The sequence below is a fragment of the Kickxella alabastrina genome (genome assembly GCF_025024165.1).
Source record: "Kickxella alabastrina strain RSA 675 chromosome Unknown BX661scaffold_7, whole genome shotgun sequence".
Lineage (NCBI taxonomy): Eukaryota > Fungi > Kickxellomycota > Kickxellomycetes > Kickxellales > Kickxellaceae > Kickxella > Kickxella alabastrina.
Window position 1 is genome coordinate 68,001 of NW_026251478.1, and position 25,452 is coordinate 93,452.

Sequence of the window (25,452 nt, forward strand, 5' to 3'; positions counted from 1 at the left end):
CAAATGCAATACAATGCAGTTCAGAACAAAGCAAAATTAATGTCAAATCGATGTGATAGCGTACTCTTCAAACTGAGTCATGAGCTCTCCATGCGTGACGGCTCCCGGGTATCCGGTGACGAAAATCCTTCTTGAGAAATATCCCTTTTTCATTGTCGTGCTGGAACGAAAAAAGTTAAAGTTGGTTAAAGTGTGGGCTGAAGAGCAAAAAAAGATGCAAAGATGCAAAAAAATAGATTCGGGTTTTTTAAACGTGGTCAATACAAGTTGAAAAAGATTAAAGAAAGCGGGTGAATGAGCGCGTGCAGTTGATGGGATAAAGCTTTGTTAATTTGGAACTTAAAAAAGAAGTGATATTATATTAATGCTGTGTGGAAATGAGTGCAAAAAAGGTAGTGCAAAAAGTGAGTATTTAGATGAAGATGTAAAATGAATGTTGTGAGCGTGATGTGGATAATAAAAATAAAAAATGGTCGGGACGCAGGGGCACCGCTTTATATGTAATTCTATGAAAGAAATTCCACAGCCTCAATAAAAGGGCACAAAAAATAAAATCCATGACATTCTTTATTTTTTTGTTCGCTTATTTTTTTGCTGGCTGGGCGGTTTTTTTTTAAAAAAATATATAAGCGGCATGTTAAAAATAAAATTTTACTTTGCAGCTTTAATTGAAAAAGGCTTGGGCGCTATAATAATAAAGGAATTTTTTGTATCTTCTCAAAGGAAATGCCGAGCCTTTTATATAAAGACTTGGTCTTTGTCACAAAGTGTGTGGAAAAAAGGCAAATCCATAAAATGTAGAAAGGAATCATGTGCAAGGGTCGCTGAGAAAAAATAAAAGCACTCCTTTTCCTCGAGCGATCCCTATTGGCCAGTTAAACTAGACGGCTTTTAACGCTTGGATTTTGAACCCTTAAGGCCAAGTATTAAATTTTTTATTTTCTTTCCCCTCGTTTAGAGATAAGGTTTGAAAAGTAGCAAATATCTATTACAACCTGTTCTTGGTATTTTCTATTTTCTATTTTTCCCTCTCTTACGAATTCTCGACGCGAATTGTAAAATAAAATAAAGCCAATAAAAATGCTACTTTCCTTTGCTACTACAGGTGCAAAAACATCATGGCGTCCGCTGAGCATGTTGGCACGCAGCCTCAGGCAGAGGCACTATACGTCAGGCCGTGTTTTCGAAACAACGACAGCGGAATTCGAAAAGGATGTCCTTAAGTCTGAGCAGCCTGTAGTCGTGGACTTTTACGCCGACTGGTGCAAGCCGTGCAAAATGCTGGCGCCCATCCTGGCAGCTGCGGTTGAGGAGAGCGGCAAAGTCAAGCTGGCCAAGATCAACATCGACGAGAACTTGGATTTGGCGCGCGACTACAGCATCGCCTCGCTGCCGACTGTCATGGCATTCCACAAGGGAGAGCCCGTGTCAGCCTTCATTGGCATGCAGACGCCAGCAGTGATCAAGAAGTTTGTAGAAGAGCTGGAGAAGGAAAAGTAAAGGTTGTTTTTGATTTATAAATAAAATGAGATACGTGGTTTACTTGCGCTCGTTGCGCTTGTCTGTGAAGAACTTGCCCAGCGCGCCCTTCTCGGCCTCGGGCACCGGGCGGGCCCTCTCTGCGGCCTCGCGCAGCTCGCGGTCCATGCGCTCCATATCCTGCAGCTTCTTGAGGTCGGTGATGTTGGACTGGCGCTTGCGAGCAAAACGCTTGGCCGTAGAGTTGCGGCCCTTCATCTTGTTCTTGACCTCGTTGTCCAAGTAGCGGCCGGCCGCCTTGTCTGCGGCGTACTTGGACCGCTGCTCCTCCAGCTGCGTATGGTCCATCTGCGCCTTGCTGCGCGGGTCCAGGCGGCCAATGAACGTGGGGTCGAGCTGGATGGTCTCGGGCGCCAGCTTGTCCAGCAGCTGCTTGACCTCGGTCTCCTGTCTCTGCTTCGTGGTCTGGTAGGGGTTGGCCACATAGGCGTCAAAGTTGGGCTCGCCAGCGCCAGGCACGACCATCGAGGACACGCCGTCCGAGTGGCCGTAGCCGAGGACATCATCGTAGGGCACAAAGCGCACCGAGCTCAGCGTCGCACCGGGCACAAGCTGCGTCATGTAGGGCTTGTCAACCCTCGTCGCCAGCGCGTCCTTCCAGATGCTGACGTGAGGGCCCCAGGCAGCAGCCAAAAGCCCGCGCTGGCTGATATCCAGCGACTGCGCCGGCCGCATGGTCTGGTAGTCGTGCAGCTGGCGGAACGTGCGCACATCCCATACCTTTACGCGGCCGTCCAGCCCGCTGGTCGCCATATACGTGCCGCTGCGATCAATAGCCATGGCCTGTAGCGGGCCGCGATGGCAGAGCAGCTTGGCCAACGGCTTCTGCTGCTGCGGCGCCCACAGCGTCACTGTTCCGTTGCCGTGGCCGACGTGCACAACGGCATTGTGTGGGTTGACGCGCAGCACGTGGTTGGGCCCATACCCAGGCCGGTGCTCGCCGACGACCCCGCCCTCGGTGATGTCCTGGAAAACCACCTGCCCGGTCATCCCCGTCGACGCCAGCAAAAAGTGGAACGGCAGGAAGCCCAGCGCCGTGGGCTCAACATGCTTACGCAGGCAGTGCACCTCGGCGCCCGAATGGTCGTAGATGTAGACGTGCTTCTTCTGCGCCACGGCAAAAAGGCTCTCATTGTGCAGCCAACAGACGTCGCGAACGGTCTCGCGCACGTGCAGTTCGCAGCCCAGCCGCCCATTGCGCCAGTCCATCGTGGCCAAATGGCCCTTGCGTCCGCCCAGCAGTAGGTTCCGGCCGTTGGCCGAGTACTGCATAGAGTACGGGCCAAAGTCAGGCAGCTTCAGATCAAAGATCTTGGTGGCACTGCTGAGATCGAGGTTGGGTGCCAGCTGCTTTTGCGTAATCTTGTATGTCCTCTCCATGCCTTCGGCCTCCAGAAAACCAGCATCCTCCGTCAGAAGCATCTCGCTCCTGGCTGCCGCCAACGCCGCCTCTTCGCGTCGCCGTTGCTCATGCTGGATCTTGGACGCCGCCTTCTTACTCTTCACCTGCTGGGGTGTCTTCTCTGTGCTGTTGCTTTTTGTGCTCGATCCTCCGCGCTGATACTTTTTGGCCTGCTCGAGCACCCGCTTCTCGATGGCATCGGGCTCGGCGGTTTCTTCTGGCTTTGCTCTTTTGTTGTTGTCCTTTTTGCTGTCCTTATTGTTGCCTTTTTTGGTGTCGGCTTTGGCTGTTGCTTCGCGAAGCGTCCGGGGGGCCCGCTCGTTGTCGCTCTCGTTGTCGTTGTCGTTGTCCGCCATGGCACTTTTCCGAGGTGTGTTTTGTATGCCTAACTCCTTGGCCTTCTGGCTGGCAGCTTTCTCTGCTGAAAACATTTTTTTTAATTATGAAAGAAAATGTGGGTTTATAGTAATAATGAGGTTAAACAAACTAACAAAAAGGTTAGAGCACAGGTAAAAAAAATTGTGTGGCACGCTTGTCAAGATCAACTTGTAGAAGAAAAAAAAGTGAATGAAAAAAGAAAAATTTATTGGGCTTCAACCGAGTTTTGGCATTGAGCGGATCAGGATCAGTTGATTAAAAACTTTTAACATAAACAGCTCGCACCGAGCCACGAGCCGGAATATAGTTGTAATGAGTTCAACAGCTTTCGGGTTGCCAAATCCTGAAGGGCAGGCCAACAAAGTGTTTCAAATCTCTTTCCCAATTTTTTTTGTCGTTGCATTTCGTCGTTCTTTTTTCTGTTAATTAATTACCAACTTCCTTTTTAATTCCCTTCCAATTGAACGCTCTACAGACACGCAGACACACGCACATGCCCTATATTCCATTCCACGACTGAATATCTTCAATAAACAAAAAAGGAGGAATAATGGACGAACCAAAGAAACATCAGCAGGATAACAAGCCTCCTCTGTCAGACAATGCCAATGCTGCTCAGCCATCGAGTAGGCCCAAGCGTAGCAGGCGCCCAAAATCTCAGCCGGCAGCAGCGGCAGCACCCCAACAGCAACAGCAATCGCCGTTGCCAGCTGCAGCAGCAGTTGTTCAGAATAAGCCCACTCCAAGGACTGCACTGCAAAAGGTCAAGGGTTCGTCAGGACCCGCGGATACACGCAGGCTGGCGTCACCAGCAACAACAGCAACGGCACCTGCGGCTGTGGCTAAGGGAAAGGGTACGCCTATGGATACTGCGGATCGATCAGCGCCGTTGCCGGCCAGCGCCTCGAAACGGAGATCCAGACCAAAGCCAAAGCCCGCAGCAGCCACATCCACGCCGGCTGTTGCACCTGCACCTTCAACTACAGCTACTCCCACTACGTCAACAAGACCGCCTGTCAATGCCAGACATAGGCAGCCTGATGCCTCGAAGGATCAATCGCGCGCACAGAGGAACCCAGTGCAGCCAAATAACAACAAGAGAGATGCTAGACCCAATCCACCCTCGTCTCGTGGGCCCTCTCGCGGTGCGTCTCGCGCGCCGTCGCCTCTTCAGGCTATGCAGCCCAAGGCTAAGCAGCAGCAGCCCAAGCAGAATCCGAGGCCACCAAGAGTGCAGCAGCAGGATCCGAAGGCACAGAACACACCGGGTTTTAAACAGTTCCAATCAACTTTGAACACTCGGAAGGGACAGGGCTCTCAGACAATTCAAACCACTGATGACGCTCAGCCCACCCAGGTTGCCCAGGGCGCAGAGATTAAGCATGTTCCTACTTCTGCTCTGCCTTCTGGTAGGCTTTCTACCAAGGTCTGCGTGCGCTGGCTGCCAGCTGATCTCCCCGAACATGTGTTTTGGAAGACTGTCGAGCCCGCGTTGCCTTGGTTTGACCCAGCAGATGCAGGTACGACCACGCAGAGGCAGCGTGAAATCCTGCGCGCCACTGCGCCAGCCGGCGATATCAGCAGCAGCGAGGAGAAAACCATTGACAGCGACGCCATTACGCCCTCTGAGGATGCCACAGAGGGACCTTCTGAGGAACCCACCACCGAGTCTTCTGTGCCCCTTCCATGTATGGGCCTTGCGCCAACCAGTTCGATCACCGTCGATGTTTATGACAGCCCTGCCCTGCAGCGTCTCGACGCGCCGCCATACTGGCGCCGGTTTTCGCCGGGAAAGCAGCATCGTAGCAGGGCCAAGCCGACGGACCCTTCCCACGCAGAGATAGTCTTTGCGACGCCTGCCGAAGTTGACCATTTTTTCCGCCACTACCATGGCCATGCATTCGCCAAAAATGGATCGGTGTCTAGGGCCCAGGTCGAGTTGGCGGCCTTTCAGTACGCACCCTGGTCGTTCGACCAATCCAATGCCGCAGCGGATCCTTTGGCAGGCACCTTGGACACTGATCCGGACTTTCTGGCCTTTCTCAACCCCCTACCACCAAAGGCCGAGGGCGAAGAGGTCAAGCCTACCTTGGTGCATCTGTCGTATGCTGCGGCGGCAGCGGCAAAGTCCGCCACTGCGGCAAATGGCTCTGGCGCGGATGCAGATGCGGCGACTCCCCTGATTAATTATTTGCGCGAGATCAAGCGCAAAACATTTGGCGGTGCGTCGCGCATGTCCATGCCAGCGTCTGCGTCGTCGTCGTCGTCGATCAAGTCGACAGTTTCGACAAAACCGTTGGTGAAGCTCTTGGCGAAGCCCGCTGTGCCGCCGTCTCGTTCGGGCAAGGGTGCTGCTGCTGCTGCTGCTGCGAATTCAAAGCCATCTGCAGAGCACGCGTCTTTGAAAAGAAAGAGTCGCCGCAATCGTTGAGAATTGGGAAAAGAGTCGTTTTGTGCTAGGGTGGGGGTGGTTTTTTATTTATGCGAGAGGCAGGTCGTAGTGGCGACTATTGACTGTATCTGTTGGAAACTTTTTGTATGGAATGAGCACCAATTGGATCTTGCCAGTTTTGCTTCTTGGTCATTTTTCTTGCTGCTAGAGAACACATTGCCGTTGCTTGTTTGAAAAAGGCCACTTTTTTCTATTCCCCGGATTACAAATCATGCAGTCCATGCGTCCATGTGGAGCGATTGCTTTTTTGGGGTTTTTGGTTGCTTTGGCTTACAGAAAGCAGAAAAAAATGGACTGCAAGGCACTGCAGGGAATGGCTCTTGTTTCGAAGTGTGCCCCGTTGCACTTTCTATTAAGGACCACCAGCGGTCGAACGGATCAACTTTGGTATCGGCAAAACACATTTTAGCTTGCTTTAAAAAATTTAAATATTAATTTTGCTCTCGGTCAACCACTTTCATCTTCTTAATCACCAACCCCCCACACAAAAAAGATTATATATACATTTATATTGACATAATTGCCCAGACATTCATACGTGTCTGAGACCTATACAGCCATGTCAACCTCCTCATTTTTTTTAACCCCTTTGCACTAATAAATAAATATTTTTTACACAACAGGTTGTGATGTTCCAAAGTCATTTTGGCTTATAAATTGTATTCGCCTTCTCCACAAAAAAAAAAATATTTTTTAGACCTGCTGAAAGAGAAAACCCATGCGTGCTTTTCCACTAATCCCAGATAATGCGCAACTCGAACTTTTCAATTTAAAAAATGGGCCACTGTCCTAAAAAAAATAACTTTCATATATATTCTCATTTCAGCTTGAAGATTTCATTTGGCCATTTTATGATATGCCTCTGTTTTTCTGTCCTTCCTCTATGTTTTTCGCATTCATATTAAAATTATCGTCATATCGCTTACACATTCACACATTTTCACAATAAAAAATAAGGCAAACAATGCAGGGGTTTACTTGGTCAGGAGTAACATTTCTGATCCTCTGCATCAGCTGCTGCTTCTTGTTGCATCCGGCAGAAGCGCGCTTCCGAGTATCAAGCACAGCTCACATGCGGTTATACCGAACCAACGATCTCAACCTAGTACCTCAGAAGATCCGCATAACTGACCACGACAAATGCACCCCAGAGGCAGTCAACAATTCGACATTGCGCAACCCGCCGCCAATGCGACTCCAAAAGCCACGGCTCTGCGACTCACAGGTGCGCCAGTACTCAGGGTATATCGACATGGAAGATAAGCATGTGTTTTTCTGGTACTTTGGATCGCGCGCAAGACTGTCACCCACCTTCAATGCTGCGACGGACAATGTTCCTTTGGTGTTTTGGTTTTCAGGAGGCCCAGGCTGCAGCTCCCAGATTGCCAATTGGCAGGAGAACGGGCCCTGCATGTACGTGCCGAAGAACGCGACGTTTGATCCGTCCATGTCGGACGAGAGGAGAAAGGCGCTGCCGCATGAGGTGCAGAGAAACCCGTGGGCATGGAACAACGTGGCGGATATTGTGTTTGTCGATCAGCCTGTCGGCACCGGATTCTCCTACGGACCCATGCCCAGCTCGACCGAGGGCGCAACAGATACCGCCTGGAGGACCATGCAGGCAGTATACGCCAAGCTGACCGAAGACGCGCGGACCAACGGCGAGGTTAGCATCAAGGACGTGTACTTGTTTGGCGAGTCGTACGCCGGCCGCTACATCCCGGTGTTCACCGAGTATCTCATCCACATGAACAAGCACGTCTCCGCCTCTGCGGACCTGCAAGAGCGCGGCTACGTCTCACTGCCCCTGCGCGGCATCGGCATCGGGAATGGCATGTTTGACCACCGCCTGCAGGCCTCGTCGGCGCACACAATGGCCTGCCAGTCAAACTACCCGCCAATGTTCAGCCGCCAGCAATGCGCCCACCTGCGAAGCACCGTTGTGCCGCAGTGCACCGCGCAAATGAACAAGTGCTACGGCGAATTCACGCCAACGACAAGCTCCCTGGGCATGCGCATGGATAAGTGCGTGCGGCTGGAGCCCGAAAAATGGAGGAGCAGCAAAGAGTGCGCGGCTGCCAAAACCATCTGCAACGGCGCGCTTAACTGGACCAACATGGTGAATGCTTACGATGTGCGCCCACAGGCGCGCATGGTGCCGGATGACTACGTCGAATACCTGCGCACCCGCGAGTTCACCAATGCCATTGGCGTCACCCAGAGCGGAGTTGGGTTTGAGGAGTGCTCGGACGAGGTTTTTGACCGCTTCGGCTCCACGTCAGACGAAATGTCTCGCTCAGCACTGTCCTCGCTGCAGTACATTCTGAACCAGCATATGCCCGTGCTGCTGTACAGCGGCGACGCTGATTTTATATGCAACTGGCACGGTAACCTGGCAGTCGCACGGGCGCTCAACTGGCACGGGAAGGGCGCCTTTAAAAGTGCAATTTCTGCTCCCTGGAATTGGCCGACAAAATCGGGGAACAAGGTTGGTGCTGGAGAGGTTTTGTCTGCTGAAAATCTCACCTTCCTGCGCGTGTTTGAGGCCGGCCATGAGGTGCCGTACTACCAGCCGCAGGCATCCTTGTACATGTTGGCACAGTTTATTACCAGCCAAAAGGTCCGCTAATATGGACAAATAGTCTAAATTTTTTTTAGCAATTATGGTTGTTAAATTTACAAATGATGAAGTAAATTTCCAAGCTCTATATCGTGTGTGCGCTATCCATGATGTTATATGATTTCTATCCAGTTTTTATATAGAAAACCGGCGCTATTCAATGTAAATGGCTATTCGTCTGCTCCACACGTTGGCAATAAAAAAGTTGTTCACCGGGATGATACCAACCAACAATATACAGCAAAGTCTGGCAATATACTTTTTTATGTTCTTACAATATATTATATTCTATTCTATAAAGTAAAATAAATAAATAATCTAGCTGGTGTTATGTTCGGCTGCCTGGGCGGCCATAAGATGGTGGAAGTACCCGCCCTCGCGGCTAAGCAGCTCATCGTACTGTCCAACCTCTTCAACCGAGCCATTATCGCCAAACACAAAGACAACATCGCTACGCTTCAGTGTGCTCGCACGGTGCGCAATCGTAATCACAGTCAGGCGCCGACCGTCCTTGTACAGCAGCCCACTCGACGCGCCATGCAAAGCCTCAAGCACGCGCGCTTCGCGAGTGCCGTCCAAAGCGCTGGTGGCCTCGTCCAGGATCAAAATATCCGGCACAGCCAGCAGCGCGCGCGCAATGGCAATACGCTGCTTTTGGCCACCAGACAGGGACACACCGCGCTCGCCAACATACGTCTCCATCTGCATGGGGAACCGCTCGACAAACTGCCATGCATCGGCCATCTGCAGAGACGCAATCAGCTGCTCGTCGCTGGCCTGCGGCTTGCCGTACAGGAGGTTATCACGGATGGTGCCGGCAAACAGCGCTGGTTCCTGCGGAACCATCGCAATGTGCGAACGCCAGCTGTTAAGGCGCAGGTCACGCAAATCATGTCCGTCGACCAGAATGCGCCCAGCTGTTGGGTCGTAGAAGCGTAGCAGAAGCGCTGTTACCGTGCTCTTTCCCTTTCCTGAGGGCCCGGCAATCGCTACATGGGATCCAGGCTGGATCTCCAGACTCAGGTTCTGGAATACTGGCACGTCGGGTCTGGTCGGATAGCGGAAATCGACATTCTCAAACTGGACCTTGCCGCTGAACTGCTCGAGCACTTTGCCCTGTGGGTTGGGATCGACCGTCGGCGTGCGGTCAAGCAGGTAGAACAGCCGTGACCCTGCGCCCACGCCCTTCATCACCTCTGAGTAGAACGATGAGAGACCCGACAGTGCCGAGCCGACGTATGCTGAGTACAGCATCACTGAGGTCATTTCGCCAATGGAAATCTCGCCCGTCATCACCATGCGCCCGCCAAAGCCCAAGAACGCCAGTATGGCCAGGTTGCCCGCTAGACCGTTGCCGCCAAAAAACAAGCCGCTTGCAATAGCCTCCTTCTTGGCAAGATTAAAGATCTTTTGCACCTCGATGTCGTACCGCCGGACCTCCTGGTCCTCGCGGGAGAACGCCTGCACAGTGCGCACGTTACTGATGCGCTCCTCTGACACTTTGGTCAGGCCGCCCACTGCCTCCTGTGTCTGCTTTGACAACCGCTTGATGTACTTTCCGTAAAGCACAGCCCACAGCGCAATCGGCGGCACGATGCCCAGCATAATTCCCGTCAGCTTGGGGCTGACATACAGCATCATGGCGATCCCGGCAACCGCCGAAATCGAGGCTCGCAAGCCATCAGATACATTATTTGTAATGCTTTTGCTGACAATCGACGTGTCTGTACTCAGCCGGCTGACCAGATCGCCCGTGCGATTGCGGTCAAAAAAGTTCATATCCTGGTGCATGACCCGATCAAAGATATCCCGCCGCAAGCGCGCAATCATGCGCTCGCCGGCCGTGCGGATCAGCATGACGCGCCCAGCATTGGCCATGGCACCGACGACAAAGACAACGCTCATACTGGCAAACAACTGACCGAGCGACAGGCCGAACGGAATGCTCGCGCCCGCGTTGGTCACCATATCTATGATCTTTCCCATCGAGAAGGGCACGGTCATTGTCACGCTCGACGACACAAACAGCAGGCCGACTGCCCCGCTCAGAAGCTTGTACTCAGGCTTGGCCAAGCGCAGGAGCCGCATCCATGCCTGCCCTGTTTTGACCTTCTTGGCCCCCTTGGCCTCCTCGGGATCCACGCCCGCCTCGGTCACAGCGGCTGCAGGGTTGCTCGAAGCTGCGGGGCTCACTGCCGCGACTGGCACGGTCTGCTCACTGCTCTCCGACAGAGACGACTCTGGGCGCTGAGGCGGGATGGTCGAATAGTACCTGCCATTGCTGCCGAGCGTGACTGGAGAAATAAGCAGCGGCGTCGACATGTTGATTGGGCTCAACGGCCGTCTGCCGGAAAATATCAGTTGCGGTGACCGAGTTCCCTGGATGCTTTGGCGTCCACTCCCTGGCGACGCCTCGTGTGCCGCACGGCAGTAATGTTGACGAAGCATCGTGTTGCAGTTGCTCTTTCGACCGACAAGTTTGTAACCCAGCTGCTGTGGTTGCTGTTGTAAATAATAATAGTGTCCAAGTGTTTGCTTGATTGTAGTGTGAGCAGAGCGACAAGAAACAGCAGCCATCGCTTCAGCACACAGCTAAAAAAATATGAGATATGTATGAATTTGAATGTGTAATTCGTCGACTAGAACAAAAAAAACACCAAAAGTAATTTTAGAAATATGCAAAAGAAAACAAAAGCCACATCGACGAAATCTTTATCGTCAGTGGGGGGCTGTTTTCGATAGGAAGAGTGGTGCTTACGCTGGCTAGCATTGCATAATATTTAATTTAATTGGGCATAATGCGATTGCATGATCAGTCTTTTGTCTTAATCCATGCTCAGACAAATGTCACTAAAGCAGCACCTTGTACGCCAAGGGAAGGAGATGCTTATTTATACGCTGTGGCCTGACGATGGTGCTTATTATTGCGGGGGATGTATACAAGTATGCAAAATGATATTGAGTTTTGCGGAAGAATGAGTGCGTGCTTCCAAAACAAAAACCAAGTGGTACTTTGAAAAATAAAACTTTCAGGTACCATGCTCTTTTTATATGCACGCATATGAGACTATAGAGAGAACAGCATGTTGTCAAGCATGGCATCGTTAAAACAATCTCAAAAATAATGGTACTCAGTTGAGGAGCTTTACTAGCAAATGAAACAAGCAAAAGAATGTTTTCCTAAAATATATTAACACAAAAGCTAGTAGCATCCCTATTTCTGCCTTTTTGCACGTTACATCAATGGTCTTGTTTGTTGTGTCTATGTGTATTTATTTCTAATTTTTTGTCGTTGTTAGCACACAATTACTTATTTTTATTGTCATTTATTATCCAGTTCACTTATATTTATGGCAAGGTCACCGCTGAAGGGTGCCGACGCGTTTATAGTGCAGCGGCGGCCGGTGCTGCGTGCCATAACATACGCGACAATAGGTCTCATGTCGCTTGTAAACCTGGCAATGCTTGGAAGCAGCTGGACCAATGCGGACTTTATGCGCAGAAACGGCAGCTTCGTGGGGGCGTTCAACACCGCGTCAACAATAGTTACAATGGTAATCAGCGCCATGTTCACTGTAGCGACAATAGTACAAAAGCACGCCTTGGCGAGAGACGAGCCGATTCCAAAGTTTTGCAAAAGACTGATGCACGACCGCACGGAAAAGATTGTCAGCTGTTTGATGGCCGCCTGGTGGCTGGCCATGGCCTTTGCACTTTCTAATATGGCCTATGTTTATCGCGAAGATATCCGAAGATGCATGCAGGGCCGATCGCCCAAACAGCAAATGGGCGTCGAGGTTGACAAAACAGCAATTGCTGCGGCAGCCACGGCGTGCACGGTGTTTCAGGGCAGCTTACGCTTAACTGGTGCACCTGGCTGATGTGGATGGTTCGGATGTGGCGGACTTTTACGCGGTCTAATATCCATTTTGACTCTACCATATTTCGCGAGCCATCGGGCTCGGTGCTTGACAGCAGTCGTTCAAGAACATTGGCATGCCAGTGCCAATCAATCCGGCCACCTTTAGCCCACATTACCCTGAAGGCCTTGGTCCATATCATACTATGCATGACCTTCAATTTGAAGATTCCGCTGCCAACGGCTTGTCAGCGCACAGTACCAGATAAACGGATCTAGACCATGTACCTTTCAGAACAACCAAAATGCTCAGTTTGTCACACACGCCGATCGAGCTCAAGCCGCGGCCGCAGCAGGCCACACATGCCAGCAGGCCACACATGCCCAGCAAATACAATGCCCATATACCACCAGGCGACGTTTTATCGGCAGAACCAGGATACTAATACAGGATTTTGCCGGGAAATGTCTGTGGTCGCGACGCAAAACATGGCAAACAGCAATGCCAACAAGGATGTCTGCTGCCAAGTCAGGGCCAGAACTTGGCTGTGGGCACTGCAACTCTGACTACTGAGCCATCCCAACTCACAATATGACAACTTGATAGTTTTTTGCTTCTGACGAGCCTTTAATGCTCATCAGAAGCAGTCGAAAATACGTCATGCTTGCTCTCCATAGAATACAATATTTGCTTTTCTGCCACATGTTCTGATCTCAATTCAGCCAATTGTGCTTCAATTAGTACTTTCATTTAGTGATTTGAAATCTCACACATAATAAAAACGATATTTGGTGTTGTCAATCAAACAGCAGTCGGTCTAGGCACCTGTTGCACCCAATTATATTTTTAAAACACATGTACAAGTTGATCTTTTCTTCCTCTTCTAACAAGTGTATTGGTCTGGGCCTAAAAACTTTATATTTAAAATTTGATCAGCGCTGTTTTATTTTTGCATATTATTCGAATATCAAAGATTTTTTTGCTTGTCAAAATATAATCGAACATTCTGGGCTATCGAGCTGAGCGCCAGCTGTTTCAAATGTTAGAATACACAGGGCCTTGAAGGCATGCGTTTAGGCGGATACGTTTTTGATAGGCGCCATTTTACATAGAATCATTCCAATTGTAAAAAAAAACTACGACTGAAAAACACCATCTGCTAAGAAATGTTTGAAAGCTTTAGTCTAGCCACATACTGTTTAATGTTTTATAGGAGCGGCGATGATTGATCGTCGGTTTCTAAGCGCCGTTTATGCGCTCAATATTGGCATTGGTGAGTGGCAGCAAAGTGTAAGGGTTTGAATACAATATGGAACTTGGAGCACGCACAAAATGTGTTTGTGTTGTAGTAAAGAAATGTGCGAAAAAATTTAATTATTTTGGTAATATTTTGTGGAACCTCTGGAACTTGAAAATGCGATGCAATTTGCACAGTCGAGAACAGGCTTGTATATAATTTTGTATATAATGCGGCGCGCATCCCCTCCATCTTAAAATTTTCTTCAAACCCATCACGACCACTCGATAGTCTCTTTAACCTCACAAAACACGTTTACTTTTATTGTAATAGTTTTACTTTTACACTTTAACCACAAACTAATCAACTTTAATTTTTAACGCCTCAAGCTTTTCAACATGGGTCTGTTGCACACGGGCACATCGATTTTCCGCACCGCAGCGCTGGCATTCGCCTGGCCGCTTTCAGTTATTTCGCTGATTCTCAGCTGTCTCGTGGCTGCCAACGGCCACTGGAAGCCTCGTGCGGCATCCATCTTTAGCGCCATTGTCTCGGCGCTGACCATCGTCACTCTGCCCCTGATCATTCTGGGAAAGACCCTTCGCCTGGGCAGGATCAGCAGCGCTCGCTGCTCGCGTCTCTGGGAGCTGCTCCTGACCGGTCTGTGGCTTGCCTCGTGGGTGTGGCTTGCCACTCAGCTGAACAAGTTCTCTTGCAGGGCCCCCGTGAAACCTACACTGAGGTCATCACCACCCCTGTCACCGGAACCAACGTCGGCTTTTCCCTGTATGGCCATGCTATTGCTCCTCAGGGCGACTCGCGTGCGGCTATCCAGGCCATGGGCATGATGGCTGGCGAGGAGAAGAACCTTCTGAACGGCCGTGCTCTTGGAAGAAATGGAATCCGTCGCTATGGCACCCGCTGCAGGGTGTACAAGGCTCTTTTGGGCTTTGCTATCCCATCTTTGCCATCCTTGCCCTTGATATCATTGCGCACCTCTGGAGACACGATGAGAACCGCCATGAGCTGGCCAGAAATGGCAGCATTTCGGCAAGCGTGTCCAGCATCTCTAGCGTCGGCAGCCCCAGGCTCGCCAGCGCTGCGCACCCGGGCGCCCCTGTCACAAATGTTGGGCAAACTATCCCGGCTGCTCCGGTTGCACCAGTTACCGCTGAGACTAAGGTCTAAATGCGTTTGCTTGGTCGGCTAATCGCCCTTACCTCAGTTCTTTGAGGGCCGAACTAGCAAAGCAACTTGGTTGTTTTGCCCTGGCCATATTGATATCACCTGCACTGCCATCGCGCTTTATTAAGTCTGCTAGGCAGCTATTTTTCAAATTTATAATTTTCTTCTTGTCTACCAGTGCTAGTATCATAATTATAAATTCTTTTAATATTTTGAAAGCATTTAAAATAAATAATAGATACTGTTTAATTTAACACAAAAGGCAAATTGCTTTGCTTTTTGTCTGCTGTTTAATTGTAAAAATGAGCTAGCAAATCTTCAAGCGACTGGATGACCCATCCTGGTACTCCAAGGTCTGTTGGCGCAGCTTGTCATAGCACTCTTGCATGTCGCCAGTCTCCTGGTCCATCGTTGAACGCTCGCGCTTAATGTTGGTCTGGAGCTCGTCAAAGTGCGCACGCTGGGCGGACATCCGGCGGCTTGTCTCTTCAGCTTAGCTGACACATCAGCGCGCTCTCTCTGCAGCTGCCTGAGCCTGCTGGTGGTCTGCTCGCGCTTCGCCTGGCGACTCTTTTCAAGGCGCTCGATTTTCTCCTCGCCCGACTTGTTCTGGAACTGCAACTGCTCCTCGCGCACAGTGAGGTTGCGAATAGCGCTTGTCTCTTGGTTAACATTGTCTCTTTCCTTGGCCAGCAGCCGCAACTCCTCCTCATGCTGGCGCACAATATCCTCGGCATCAGTCATCTGCTGGATGCAGGAGCGAATATCGCAGAGATCTCCTCGAGCATTTCAATCTTGTAAGCCAGCTGCCGCGCTGACTCCTCGTTTGTCGTCATCTGGTGCCGCGACTGCACTATGTTCTCAGTGAGCTCAGTGATTGCCTGCTGAATTTTCTCCGGGCTGTGAACCACGCGCGCCTTCAGCCGCGACAGCTCGTCCTGTAAACTGGCGATGGTATACTTTATGGCGCCAATCGAGTCATGGAGCTCGTCTCTCTCGCCCTGGATCTTTGATGCCACATCCTGAGTGCCGCTTGAGAGGCCTTCATCGCTTTGAGCTCCTCACGCATAACCTGGTTGTTCTCCTGCAGGGCCTTGACCTCAGGCATCTCGCGAGCGTGCTGGCTGCGAATCGACTCAATTCGCGACATGGTCTGCTCCAGCTCCGCCTGCATTGACTCAAGCCTCTGTGTCTGCTCGTCGGCCTGCGCCGTGTATTTTTCCAGAATCGGCATGCGGTCATCGCGGAACATGGCAAAGTTACAAATGCCACTGAGAATTCGTCGCACGCGGCTCGGCTCTGGGTTGAGCATGTCGCGCAGTGAAAAGTCGTCAAAACCAACTTGCTTCAGGAGTGTCGACATGTTTTGGTAGAACGCCATGAGTGATATGTCGTCGTTATGGGACTCTGGGTAGTCGGACAGATCATGCATATCGTTGTTGTTTTCTAGCTCCTCCAATGAAATGCCCTTGAGGAGGTACAGAAATGCCGCGTACCAGTCCTGCACACGATACGGCGTCGGCTTTTCCAAATCCTCCTCTGTAATTGGAATTTCCATTTGGCCCATGACTTCGAGAATGTCATGCGACTTTAGTGTCGGGAAGAAACTACTGCCTTGCATTGTCCGTGCCGTACTTGTTTTTTAGAAGTTGGTGTAAAGAAATAAGTGAAAATAAATAAACTTATTTTTATTCGTGAATTATCGAATAAGAAATATATATAAAAAAATTGAATGAAAGACAAATAAAAAGCTCGCGTTATTATGTTTTTCTCACTGAAGAAAATAACAAAACTACAAACATTAAAAAATCCAATCATTTTTTGTTGTCTTTATTTTTTCTTGCCAACTTTTTTTTTCGAAATTGATTTTTTTTGCCAATCGTATTTTGTTGTGCATTCAGTGGCCCTCTTTTGTTCTCTATATCTCTCCGTGCTTTATTGTTTTAATACTTTATTTACCCTCTTTTTGCATCATTTCTAACTATGCCAATTGGAAATTTGCCCGCCGGCACCACTAGCACCAGCAACACCAATGTCAACAACAACGAGGACCTGCCAAAGTACAGCTAGAAAGCAAGGAGGATGTTCTGTTCTTGCAAAAGCAACTCAACGAATACCTCGCACAGTCTCTCGAAAAAAACGCCACTTTACGAGATGGGCTTTTCAACGACGAACAACGCGAGGAGGCGCGCCAGCTGGTTCTCCAAAGCATGCGCAAGTGGACCGAAAGTATCTGGCAAAAGGCAGGTCCCAGCATGTCCATCAACGGGTTTACCTTTGAGGATGCTATGAAAGAGAAGGATCGCGTAGAGCCACTTAACGAGGGACTCAAAAACGAAGTACAGGATTTGCGCAATGAGGTCGACGAGCTGCTTCTGTCGAGTGCTGCCAAGAGACGCACGGTGCCCAACCAGTTGGAAAAGCTGGCGAGCGATTCTGTGTGGCGCGAGTCAATGGCCTCTGAGATTACTCGCGAAATCAGAGGCATCGTGATCCCGAAGAGGCCGAGTTACCATATATCGATGATAGGGTCAACGGGGAGTTTGAAAGCGCCTTGAGTTTGGCGCAGAAGATCAAAGTTAGTATTCCAGAGACCACCGCCAAAATCCAAAGGTTGGCTGGGACCCTGCAGAGCACCAAGGAGCATATCAAGAAGAGCGCGGTTGAGGACCGTGAGGTGCGGGACATTCTTCTTGGAAGCTCGCTGGCTACAGGAAACTATGCGTCGGAGGACAGTCAACAACTAGCTCACAAGGCTGCGTTGCTTGCGATATCTTCAGACAATTAAATAACATTATTAATTTAATACACTTGTAGTTGATAAAGGTTTGGTGGGGCTCAAAAACACCCGAGTAATTAATTGTAAAAAGTTCTCGATCATGTTTATATTTCTTTTAAAAAAGAGCGTATATTGTACTTTGCAAATACTCACTTTGCTCATGAAACATATAACATATATAATATCTTTTGTGCTTCCACGTTTGTATATTAAAAATGAGCTCAATCTTTGTGCGTCGAAATATAATGTAACAATGATAGCTCCAATAATAAACCATGCGCGTTATTAAACATTTCACGTAGCTGGGAAATAGAGCAGATGATTGGGTGTTGGGTAAGCCACAAACATTCCAGTTGTACAAAAAGAGAAGAATTCAACGAGGATAACCACACATTCACTAAAATGTAGATGTTTTTATGGACTTAGCAATACTATTAGAAAATCGTGTAATAAAAAAGATAGTGGCTTTTTTATTGCCATCACTTCTCTATTTTTATGCATAATTGAATTTGTAACAGACAAATATAAAAAATTATTATGACCCCCTATCATTATCTTATCTTCAAATAAAACAATATATCTACAAATGGTTTTCATAAATTATTCAAAACGTCACTAGTTTAATGTATTGTGTAGTGCTCTTTTTATATTAAACAAACCACTGCTTAAAGCGTGTGACCAGGTTTTTAATAATCAACTAGAACAATTCAAATATATTTTACTATTTCAATAAAAATGTTTTACATTATCAAATTTGCCACCATAAAAAGTACAGAAACACCCGTTCAAAATTTTGATGACAGCTATATAATTGTTGTGATTTGTGGGAGCATAGTTTTCTAGTACTAAAAGTATGTTTGGGTTTTGCTATAGTTTTTATTATCAAGGGAATCAAAAGTAGAACTAGGGCCGGCCTCATCTTATACATGTATCTCGTTGCCTTTGTTGTGCACTCTGCCAGTTGTGCACCCCGTTGGCAAGAACTGGTTCTTCTGCGAGCAGACCGGTACTTGGCAATTTAATATTGTGGTTTTTGCGCAAGTGGCTTGCCCGTGTGCATTGCAAAACGGGGAGCATACCTGGGCATCATTATGCCTCCCTAATTTATACCTGCATAATCCAATTAGTGCCCTATCAATCGGCATGCAAATGGAAACTTGTTTCACGATTCTTAACCTCGACATCCACTTCCATATCCTCGGGCTGCGCAACATAATAAAAGCAGATATTCTGCATATCAAAAATTACAATCTTCCAGTATATTTTAAAAACATTATCATTATAGTTCACTTTCTAACTCATGAAGTTATTTTCTCTTCTCGCATTTGCCACCATTGACGTCTCCTCCGTCTTTGCACTTTACAATACACATAAAAGTGGCATAAATTACCTTTTTGACCATAGCAAAAAACTAACATCAATATTTTAATTCCGTGGTCAAGCTGTTACTTGGATTATTCAACAATCGTTATCCCACACTTACAAACTTTTGGAAAACAAGTATTATGAGAAAGTCAAAACTGGTTTTTTTAAAGTTTACCAGGAGGTTGATGACGGCCCATTTTCAGATGACAAAGCAAAGTATCAAGAAACCGTAGAAGTTGTATATAACTACAGTGCATTTGCCAGACTTTTAAAAACGTAATTTTTTTTTGTATCTCTACGCTATAAGAAAAGAATGAGGCTACAAATATGCTTCAGCCCGACATTCTTCCCCAGATAAAGCGTTTAGAAACTAGTGGCAATAGACACTATGGTTGACGATATTCTCCAGTTGCTGCTTTTTTAAAGAGAAGAAGCAGGGGAAGATGGATTCTTGCGCACACGCTTGGGGCTGGGCTTTGGCTTGAGCGTCGCTGTAGACTCGGGTTCAGCCGACTCTAACGATGTCTTTTTGCGCGAGAAGCGGGGAGGACGCTCGCCTGTAAGCAGGGCGTTAATGAATATGCAAAAGTTTAGCACTGCAGCCGTACCACAATTATACTTCCGTCAGCCCTGAAGGTTTGCAAGCAGCTTTCCATTGTGCACCAGAGAAAACCATGGCATAAAATTTGACAAGGTTTTTCTATCGCCGGAATTGTATTAGCGCCTGTTGCGGCTACCTGCTGCTGCTGACCATTCTGCTGCTGCTTTTGTTCTGTTGGGCGGCCAACTCATCGCGCATCCTCTGTCTGATTTTGCACTCGATCTTGCCCGCGACCAGCCGCTCAGCCTGAAAATGCACTTGAGATTATTGGTGGACTGGCAATCAATGTGCTGCTTCCGATTCCGCTCAGCCAGCTCATCTCGCAGCTGCCGTTTCACCCTGTAGGAAATCTTTCGCTTAGACCAGTCATTTTTCCCCTATCCACCGGATGATATCAGCAGACTGTGGGTGAATAGGCATTCACCGGTTGCGACTCTGTTGCGCACTGTTAGTAATAGATGTGGGGTTGGCGGCAGTTTTAGTTGCAACAGAAACTGCTGTGGCTGCTGCTGCAACGGAATTGGATGAATATAATTACATTGTTAAACGTTGCGTCTAACTCGTAGCTAAAGCACCAGTCAGACACAAACGTTAAATACTTCCCCGCATATTCAAAAATCTGGACTTTCTGATATTTTAGGCTAAAAATGGAAAATATCGATTTTTGAAAATCCCCCGCTTAAAAATCCAGAATTTCGCTATAAATGTTTAAATTCTAAAATCCATTTTCAATAGTATATTGCAAGTTCAGCTGGCAAGAGCAGAGGATATATAGCTAAACCCATTCTATAGATACGCATTGTCCACTTTAAATATATATTCTTTCAGCCTTTTTTTTACCCAATCATTTTTTATATTAAGATCATTTCCGCAATTTCGTTTGAGATAGCCCTGGCACAATCTCCTACACGCATAGGCATCGGAAAATCAAGAAATGAATTAATAGATCATGCCGATCAGCAATTGAAGCGATGAGGCTTCGCGCGTTGAGCTCAGCAAGACGAAAAAGAAAAGAGAAGTTAACGATTGACCTGTCTTTTTCTTTTCTTTAAATTCCAGTTATATACGGCACCTTAAAAATAAACTTATTACCCTATTATAAATCCAATTAGGCGGCGCCTTTATTTACAAATCTTTATTATGTCAGGACCGCCGCCTCCGCCGCCGTCAATGCACCAGCGCCCGCATCCTCCTTCAGCACAGCAACAACACTATCAGCAGCCAGCAGCAGAATCACCCGGGCCAACACGGTAATGTGAGATTTCCTCAGCAGATGCGGCCTCAGCAAATGCAACAAGGAATGAACATGGGGTACGCACAGCAGAACCGGCCGCCCATGGGAATGCAGGGGCAACAGATGGGAGGTATGCGTCCGCAAGGGATGTACCAGCAGCGTCCGATGCAGCACGGGATGAACCCCCAGCAACAGCAGGGCCATTACATGCAGCAGCAGCAGCAACAGCGGTTTCAGCACCAGGGCGGAGGGAGGGGCGGCCATATGCCGAACATGGCAGGACATCAGCCAAACATGACGATGCAGAGGCCGAATCGGTTCAACGCCCAGTTTGACGGCGGCAATCGGCCTCCACAGAAGCAGAAGCAGCGGCGGACAATTGACTATTATGGAGCGACGCTTCGCGGGCTGGAGCTCAGATCTGGTGGCGCGCACGTTTCGCTCAAGTACTTGCCCACCGACCCCAGCTACAGCGTTGACGTGTTTCCTCCGACTTTTGTGCCGGATGAGCCGGAGACCTCGGTGGCAACGCGGTTTGTGCACTCATCTTCGAACAAGGTGCGCTACCCCATCAATGTCATTAGGTGGACTCCTGAGGGCCGTAGGTTGATAACGGGTTCGTCCAGTGGTGAGCTGACGCTGTGGAACGGTCTGACTTTTAACTTTGAGACGATTTTGCAGGTAAGAAACGAGATATTGGTTTTAATAGTTTCGAGGATGTTTTTATTTGCCTATGTTTGTACTGCTGTTTTAGTTCTGTTCTGTTTCTGTTTCTGCTGATGCTGATGCTGATGCTGATGCTGATGCCGATGTTTTTTGTTTTCAAGTTTTGTTTAAGATTTGTGGTTTATTCGTGGGGCGCAAGCGGGTAGTACGGGGTCCAATAAACGGCGCTCATACCAGCGTGCGCGAAATTTCATTTCTATCTTTAGAGGGAAAAACGGACACATTAATAAAGCAATGCAATTTGGCAACCTTGTTTAAAGCGAGTGGGCACAAATTGCCTTTTTTTTTGACAATGCCAATATATACATTTCAGTATATTCCCACCCACATTCTCTCTTTGATAAAATGACTTTGACTCGACTCTTCTATTTTTCTACTTGAAAATAATAATATTAATATCCAAAATATACACATCCGACATTACCATTTCATTTAGGCCCATGATAACCCATTCGCTCGATGGAGTGGAGCCACGACTCGCAATGGATGATCAGCGGCGACCACGGCGGCATCATCAAGTATTGGCAGTCCAACCTGGACAACCTCAAAGTGATTGCGGGTCACCGCGAGCCCGTGCGCAGCCTGAGGTATGTAAAACAATATGTCATACTATGCTGCAAAAAAGTGTTCCAATGTTTTTTGTATGTGTGCTAATGTCAAATCGTTTTTGGTTCAATTTCTATTTTTATATGTAGCTTCAGTCCCACCGATATGAAGTTTGTCAGGCATCGGACGACCAGCAGCTTAAAGTCTGGGATTTCAGGCGCGGTGAGCAGGAAGTGACGTTGAGTGGCCACGCGTGGGAGGTACGCACTGTCGACTGGCACCCACACCTCGGTATGATCGCGTCCAGCGGCAAGGACCGAGTAATCAACCTCTGGGACCCTCGCTCCGGAAAGTGCCTCGTAAGCGTGCAAAGACACAACAAGCCCGTTTCGGAGCTCAAATGGAACCGCAACGGCAACTGGCTACTCAGCGGCGCCCGCGACCACTGCATCAAGCTGTTTGACGTGCGCAAGCTCAAGGAGGAGATCAAGTCGTTTGCGACCCCGCGCGAGGTAAACTCTGTGGCTTGGCATCCCGTGCACGAGACCATGTTTGCCTCGGGAGGCAGCGTGTGCGAGAGCAACACGAGGGACGCGACTGATGAGGGCACGATCCAGTTTTGGACCACAGATGAGCCTAAGCAGCGCGGCAGCGTCGAGGGCGCACATGCCTCGTACGTATGGTCGCTGGCTTGGCACCCAATGGGACACATTTTGGCGTCTGGCAGCAACGACCACACTACAAAGTTCTGGTGCCGTCCGCGCCCCGGCGAGCACCTGCCAACTGAGCTGGGAGCAGGAAATGGAGTGGACGAGGGCATCTTTGGCGACCCTGAGAGCATCATTCCGCCGATCAACACCGCGGCTGCCGAGAAGCTGGCTTCCTTTTCCAGAGATGGTGGCAAAACACCCGTATCTGGTGGTGCCAATGCTGGTGCTGTCGGTGGACCCCCGCGTCCTTCCTCTTCGGCTGACTCTTCGGCTGCCGCTTCCGGTGCTGCCAAAGCGGCTGGCAGTCTCCCGGATTGCAATCTATTGACTTGGGCCGCATGCTGGCGAAGATTAAGAAAGAGGGCGTGCCGGGACTACCAGGCCTGGGAAGCAAGGTTCCGATACCATCGCCGCCCCCGGGCTTGCCTGGTCTACCTGGGATGTCAAGGTCGCAACAAGGCGGCTTTTCTGGGGGTTCAGGCCAGCACAGCAGCAGCAACAACATATGCATCCTCCGCCACCACCTCCCCCATCGTCCTCTGCTTACAACAACCAGAATTGGCAGCAGAATGGCAACAGACCGCAGTACACGCCGCAGCAAATGCACAACCAGGGCCAAGGTGGTCCTGCGCGAAACTCCGATCCTCGTCAGCGCCAGCACTCGTCGCGGTTCAATCCAATGCAGCGGGGCAGCCACAAACTCCACCGCCGCCTCCTCCGCCACCGGGACCAGGACCGGGACCTGGACCGTCGGGCTCGTACCATTAGCATCAAATAATGCAGGTTTTATTTTTAATTTAATTTTTGGTTTATAGAAATGTCCAAAACGAATTTATTAGACTTGTCCACTAGTCTAAACCCAGGGCGCCCAACCTTTGTACGTCCTTGCCAGAATATCCTTTGACGTGGCTGCCTCCCAAAAATCATGAACTGCTCCTCAACCAAAGCATCGTCGTCGTTGGAAATGCCGCCGGCGTTGCTATTTCCCCTACTAATACACGCTGCGCCGCGGTAGTCAAGGCGCGCATCGACGCGTTTAATAGCCCCGCGCGCGATGCGCCATCCATAAGGAACCTCGGTCACTGGCCAAGCCGTGCCATCACTCTTACCGCCATCCTTCTTATCACCAGATGTCTTACACCGCGGCATAAACGCCTCCGGAGGGCACAGCCCCGTAGCGCGCACAAACTCATCTGCGTGGTGCGCATCCTGTTGGCCCCACACTCCAGCTACAACTGCTGCTGGCATCGATGGCGGCGGCGGCAGTAGTGGCGGTGACATTGCTGGGCAGAATGATGGAAGAGGCTGCAAGAGCGTCAGCTGCTGCTGCTGCGAAGCCGAGGCTGCGTTGACTCTGTCGTCACTGATATTATTGTCACGATGCTGGAACAATAGCGATGCCGATTCAGAGGGCATATGAGGTGAGGAGGAAGGCAACGCAGGCGGCAGTTCGGTGGATATATCCAGATTATTCTGCCGCGTCTCCTCCAGCGCGCGCCAGTCCGCAAACGGATGGAACGCAGCGCGCTGGACAATCGCATTTACCAGTGTATTTCTGTCCATGCGCGCAAACTTGAGCATCGCCATTGCTGCACCCTTAAATAGTCTGCTGAAGGCAAATGGCCGCTTGGCAACATCGTGGTCGTGCGGGCAGCCGCAAAGGTAGGCCAGAATGGGTGTCATCCGGAAGGGCACTTGCTCAGGCATTTGCATCATCCCACCCATGTCGAAGCACATGTTGAAGTCAATGTGCACCAGCCGCCCGCTGCGCACATCGACCAGGAGGTTGGCCAAGTGACGGTCGCCCAGCCCCAGGACGTAGCCGGCTATGGAGGTAATGCCGATGGACCGGGCCATGTTTTTCATAAGCAAATAATGATGCGACGAGCTCTGCGCGGACTCTGACAGGAAATTGTAAAACATATAGGCCGGAGCCGCTACGCTCGACGTCAGCGAGTCGTAAATGTCGACCCAAATTCTGTGTGGCCACTCTTCCGCTGGTGTCGTTGTTGCAAGGTTGGCGCGCTTCAGCACGTCTTTAGTGTGACTCGTGTACGATTCCCGAAGTCCAGCAATTCCAGCAGCCCTATCCTTCGAATACACGTCAAACAGTGAGGGCAAATGGTCGACAACCTGGATGAGGCCGCCGTAGGCATCAATTGGTACGATGTTGTACACTGTCAGGCTACCGCCCTGACCATCGCCCGCGCCGCCCTTGCTGCTTCCGATGATCCGATTGAGCCGCATAAATGCCTGGATCACGCTCTCGTCGATGCGCAGGTCCTCACCTCCCTTCAGAATGTACTTCTCCTGCACAGTGTTACCGGACTTTGTCGTCATGCCCAGAGATAGTAGCTTTGGGCGGGTCTTGGACACAATGGTGCGCACTGTACTGCCAAAATTCAGGAAATATGTGGGCTCAGTAGGAGTTTTCAGCGATGGGATCGGGATGGCTGATTTGAACTGAGCGAGTTGCGGGCAGAGCTGGCTCATCAACATCTCGGAGCGCATGCTGATGAGCTTGAACACCTCGCTCCACACCGCATCAAACACTGGGCATTGACCAAATCCTAGGCCCACCGCTGCATGGAGCGTCGTCGGCTGGCAGGACGCTCAAATGGTCGAACAACACCTTGAGCCGAGGAAGGCCGGCGACAAACTTGGCATCCATGCACACCGCCAGCAGTGGTTCCCTGTCCGCAAATTCGGCCAGCATTTGTATACCGGCCTGAGCGACTCGCTAATCGCGCTCTCCGCAGCCTCGCGCGCCTTAGAGTTGTCGCCTCTGCTGTTGGAATCGCCAGTCGCAGACAATATT

General features: G+C 49.6%; 10 protein-coding genes across 10 annotated transcripts; 6 read left to right on the top strand and 4 right to left on the bottom strand.

Moving 5' to 3' along the window:
- The first annotated feature begins 929 nt into the window (after positions 1-929).
- Positions 930-1,531, top strand: BX661DRAFT_180113 (thioredoxin-like protein). Its single transcript, XM_051535377.1, has one exon. It carries the CDS (start codon positions 1,081-1,083, stop codon positions 1,498-1,500), a length of 420 nt encoding a protein of 139 aa, XP_051392636.1. The 5' UTR covers positions 930-1,080; the 3' UTR covers positions 1,501-1,531.
- On the bottom strand, positions 1,532-3,461 carry BX661DRAFT_180114 (WD40-repeat-containing domain protein). The gene has a single exon (XM_051535378.1). It carries the CDS (start codon positions 3,370-3,372, stop codon positions 1,540-1,542), a length of 1,833 nt encoding a protein of 610 aa, XP_051392637.1. The 5' UTR covers positions 3,373-3,461; the 3' UTR covers positions 1,532-1,539.
- Positions 3,462-3,676: 215 nt separating this feature from the next.
- Positions 3,677-5,877, top strand: BX661DRAFT_180115 (uncharacterized protein). Its single transcript, XM_051535379.1, has one exon. The coding sequence runs from the start codon at positions 3,870-3,872 to the stop codon at positions 5,748-5,750; it is 1,881 nt and encodes a 626-aa protein (XP_051392638.1). The 5' UTR covers positions 3,677-3,869; the 3' UTR covers positions 5,751-5,877.
- A 740-nt stretch (positions 5,878-6,617) lies between these two features.
- On the top strand, positions 6,618-8,400 carry BX661DRAFT_223616 (Alpha/Beta hydrolase protein; the record flags this gene model as incomplete). The annotated part of the gene is made up of 1 exon (XM_051538882.1): positions 6,618-8,400. Exon 1 carries the CDS (start codon positions 6,736-6,738, stop codon positions 8,398-8,400), a length of 1,665 nt encoding a protein of 554 aa, XP_051392639.1. The 5' UTR covers positions 6,618-6,735.
- A 262-nt stretch (positions 8,401-8,662) lies between these two features.
- BX661DRAFT_180119 (P-loop containing nucleoside triphosphate hydrolase protein) lies at positions 8,663-11,079 on the bottom strand. Its single transcript, XM_051535380.1, has one exon. It carries the CDS (start codon positions 10,966-10,968, stop codon positions 8,710-8,712), a length of 2,259 nt encoding a protein of 752 aa, XP_051392640.1. The 5' UTR covers positions 10,969-11,079; the 3' UTR covers positions 8,663-8,709.
- A 407-nt stretch (positions 11,080-11,486) lies between these two features.
- Positions 11,487-12,971, top strand: BX661DRAFT_180120 (uncharacterized protein; the record flags this gene model as incomplete). The annotated part of the gene is given in 7 exon segments (XM_051535381.1): positions 11,487-11,494; positions 11,750-12,230; positions 12,245-12,280; positions 12,367-12,497; positions 12,530-12,566; positions 12,665-12,778; positions 12,790-12,971. The coding sequence occupies 7 exon segments, from the start codon at positions 11,487-11,489 to the stop codon at positions 12,844-12,846; spliced, it is 864 nt and encodes a 287-aa protein (XP_051392641.1). The 3' UTR covers positions 12,847-12,971.
- A 794-nt stretch (positions 12,972-13,765) lies between these two features.
- BX661DRAFT_180121 (uncharacterized protein) lies at positions 13,766-14,850 on the top strand. The gene is made up of 3 exons (XM_051535382.1): positions 13,766-14,168; positions 14,207-14,418; positions 14,493-14,850. Exons 1-3 carry the CDS (start codon positions 13,887-13,889, stop codon positions 14,674-14,676), a joined length of 678 nt encoding a protein of 225 aa, XP_051392642.1. The 5' UTR covers positions 13,766-13,886; the 3' UTR covers positions 14,677-14,850.
- Positions 14,851-14,860: 10 nt separating this feature from the next.
- BX661DRAFT_180122 (Nuf2 family-domain-containing protein) lies at positions 14,861-16,412 on the bottom strand. The gene is given in 5 exon segments (XM_051535383.1): positions 14,861-14,989; positions 15,001-15,157; positions 15,178-15,420; positions 15,528-15,666; positions 15,693-16,412. The coding sequence occupies 5 exon segments, from the start codon at positions 16,292-16,294 to the stop codon at positions 14,964-14,966; spliced, it is 1,167 nt and encodes a 388-aa protein (XP_051392643.1). The 5' UTR covers positions 16,295-16,412; the 3' UTR covers positions 14,861-14,963.
- Positions 16,413-16,468: 56 nt separating this feature from the next.
- Positions 16,469-17,576, top strand: BX661DRAFT_180123 (uncharacterized protein). Its single transcript, XM_051535384.1, is given in 3 exon segments — positions 16,469-16,733; positions 16,748-17,162; positions 17,183-17,576. 3 exon segments carry the CDS (start codon positions 16,657-16,659, stop codon positions 17,459-17,461), a joined length of 771 nt encoding a protein of 256 aa, XP_051392644.1. The 5' UTR covers positions 16,469-16,656; the 3' UTR covers positions 17,462-17,576.
- Positions 17,577-24,131: 6,555 nt separating this feature from the next.
- On the bottom strand, positions 24,132-24,881 carry BX661DRAFT_142144 (kinase-like domain-containing protein; the record flags this gene model as incomplete). The annotated part of the gene is made up of 1 exon (XM_051532928.1): positions 24,132-24,881. A coding segment is annotated over one exon (750 nt), but the record flags the coding sequence as incomplete, so codon positions are not given.
- Positions 24,882-25,452: the final 571 nt, after the last annotated feature.